This window comes from Tupaia chinensis, unplaced genomic scaffold (assembly GCF_000334495.1).
Source record: "Tupaia chinensis unplaced genomic scaffold, TupChi_1.0 Scaffold000159_1, whole genome shotgun sequence".
Lineage (NCBI taxonomy): Eukaryota > Metazoa > Chordata > Mammalia > Scandentia > Tupaiidae > Tupaia > Tupaia belangeri.
In genome coordinates this window covers 7055556-7056298 of record NW_006159630.1, presented here as the reverse complement: position 1 = coordinate 7056298, position 743 = coordinate 7055556, and the positions used below count along the sequence as shown (strand labels likewise).

Sequence of the window (743 nt, the reverse complement as noted above, 5' to 3'; positions counted from 1 at the left end):
GCCCTGATCGTGGACATTTACAGCCCAGAGCCACGGGTCGGGGGGGCAGGGAGGGTTCAGAGCCCTGGCCCTGCCCGGCCCAGCCTTTGTCATAGACGTCTGCTGTGTCCTCACAGCCGCTGGATCTCAAACAGCTTCACGTCGGTGTCGTACCAGACGGGCGGGTCCACATTCCTGCAGGGGGAGTGAGGTGTCACCAGGGAGCTGGGTGGCAGCAAAGCCCCAGCCAACCCCCCCATCTTGATGTGCCCCCGCCCCTGGCAGCAGGCGCCCCCTGCCCACCCCGACGGCAGCTCCAGGGCCCACCTCAGGTAGATGACGCCCCACACGTAAGTGCGGAACCACGTGGCCGTGCCCGCGTTGGCCTGGTACTTGCGGATGAGGATGGGGTGGGGCACGGGCAGCAGTCCCACCAGGGTGCCATGCTGCAGGAACCTCAGGATCTCCGACTCGTCCGTGAGGCCCCTGCAGCGGGAGGGCAGGGTCTCTGGGCTGGGGCTCACCCCAGGCCCCGCGGGCCATCGGAGGGTGGGTGGGCCCCGCCCGGCCGGCCTCAGACCCACTTGTCAATGCAGATCTTCTCCACCTGGGGCACCAGCACGGGCCCCCCGGGGCCCCACCGGTCACTGCTGTCCATGGGCGCAGCCGCAGCCCTGAGCTAAGGGTGTGCTACAGGCTAGACGCTGTGCCGTGTGCCTTTCAGGAAGCTGTCGCCTTTCGTCCCCGCAATGGCAGGGGGCGGG

The 743-nt window shown here is 68.6% G+C and overlaps 1 protein-coding gene across 1 annotated transcript in view; it reads right to left on the bottom strand.

Annotated features, from left to right (window-relative positions):
• Positions 1-6: 6 nt before the first annotated feature.
• The window catches only part of HID1 (HID1 domain containing), a 21772-nt gene continuing 21035 nt past the window's right edge, over positions 7-743 (bottom strand). The window contains 1 exon segment of the mRNA XM_006145838.1: positions 7-174. Coding sequence (XP_006145900.1) covers positions 111-174 — 64 coding nt within the window. The 3' untranslated portion in view covers positions 7-110.